The sequence below is a fragment of the Triticum dicoccoides genome, chromosome 3A (assembly GCF_002162155.2).
Source record: "Triticum dicoccoides isolate Atlit2015 ecotype Zavitan chromosome 3A, WEW_v2.0, whole genome shotgun sequence".
Lineage (NCBI taxonomy): Eukaryota > Viridiplantae > Streptophyta > Magnoliopsida > Poales > Poaceae > Triticum > Triticum dicoccoides.
In genome coordinates this window covers 132,761,172-132,762,563 of record NC_041384.1, presented here as the reverse complement: position 1 = coordinate 132,762,563, position 1,392 = coordinate 132,761,172, and the positions used below count along the sequence as shown (strand labels likewise).

Genomic DNA, 1,392 nt, shown 5'->3' with positions numbered 1-1,392 from the left:
TAGGGAAGTAGGGAGCGAGGCCGCTAGGAGTTTTGCCGGCGCGTGCTCTGCTCTCCTCACCAGTGCAAGTACTCCCTAAGGCTGGGATCGCTGGGGCTTGGAGCATCCGGATCCACCATCACCTGCGCGCAGCCAGCAGCCACTTGAGTAAGCAGTCTAGGAGCATGAGCTAGAGCGACGTACGGCGGGAAGCGGAGCCGGATCGGTCGGCGGACTCACCAGCGTGTAGAAGGTGCGCATGTCCGGGCCGCCGACCTCGACGCGCGGCGGGTCGGCGATGGCGGACGGCCTCAGCTCGCAGCCGTTGGCCACGTCCCTGGACGCGTAGCCCACCCGCAGCGCCACCCGCCGCACGAACGGGTCCACCACGTCGCCGATCACGCGCCCCACCACCAGCGGGTCCCCGCGCTGCATGCCGCTCCCCACCATCTTCTTCTTCTTCTCCTCCTTCTTGTCACCACCGATCCTTCTCCGCCGCCGGCGAGCAGGAGTGGCGGTGTGTGTGTGAAGGCGGCCAGCTCTCTCAGCTCGCCCGTGCTAGCAGCTCTAGCTGCGTGTGTGTGGTTTCGGTGAGGCCGTCGTCGTTGCTATTGCACCACGACGGCCTGACGTACTTATAGGCGAGGAGAGGAGAGAGAGATCTCTGGACTAGCTCGCTCGCTCGCTCGCTCCTCCAGCGCGACGGCCCTGGCTAGGCTAGCTACCTGCTGGAGCACGAGCAGCTGCCGAGGCGTACCGCGTGCGTCAGGCACTCAGGCTTTCCTAGTCCTAGATGGTTGCTGTCGATCGACGGCCTGGGTGGGGAGAATCTATCGATCGGCCGGCCACCAAGTCCATTGCTCTGTCCGGAGTCCGGACTCCTGTGGCGATGGGGAAGAGTCGTGTTTGGGAAAGGGGGGAGTGGGTGGGTCAAATGGCCTATTGCCCGTCTAGGAAAGGAGAGGCGCCCGTGCTGCTGCTGCTGGCGGTACGTGCGGTGCGGCGCATGAGAGAGGCGGAGAGCGAATATACAACAGCCCCATGTTTTCTATGCGTCCCCTCGAAACTTAATTCATTAGCCAGCCCACGGTTAGGCTCTTAACCGCTACCTGTTTTACTGGGAAACTAATGGGCTTGTGTCCGGGGTGGACCAAGAGGAAAATTTAGGTGGGAGGAAAGGATTTGTGTGGAGTCGCTTCTTTGTAAATTCAGGTGATATAAGCCTCCGATCCATATTAGTTGTCGCTGAAACAGATATATCTGGACATATTTCAGTGATATCTATTTGAGCGACAACAAATATGGATTAGAGAGTGCATTTTTTTACAACACAAACAATCAATCTTTTATCGCAATTTAAATTTTGAGTGGGGTAAAACCCCACCCCTCTCGGCTCTTCAGCTTGTCACTGCA

The 1,392-nt window shown here is 58.8% G+C and overlaps 1 protein-coding gene across 1 annotated transcript in view; it reads right to left on the bottom strand.

The window, feature by feature from the left end:
* Positions 1-908, bottom strand: part of LOC119267576 (protein HEADING DATE 3A-like) — a 4,183-nt gene extending 3,275 nt beyond the window's left edge. The window contains exons 1-2 of the mRNA XM_037548991.1: positions 220-908; positions 61-122 (exon numbers count right to left, since the gene is read on the bottom strand). Coding sequence (XP_037404888.1) covers positions 61-122; positions 220-429 — 272 coding nt within the window. The 5' untranslated portion in view covers positions 430-908. The remainder of the gene's footprint in view (positions 1-60; positions 123-219) is intronic.
* Between the last annotated feature and the right edge of the window lie 484 nt (positions 909-1,392).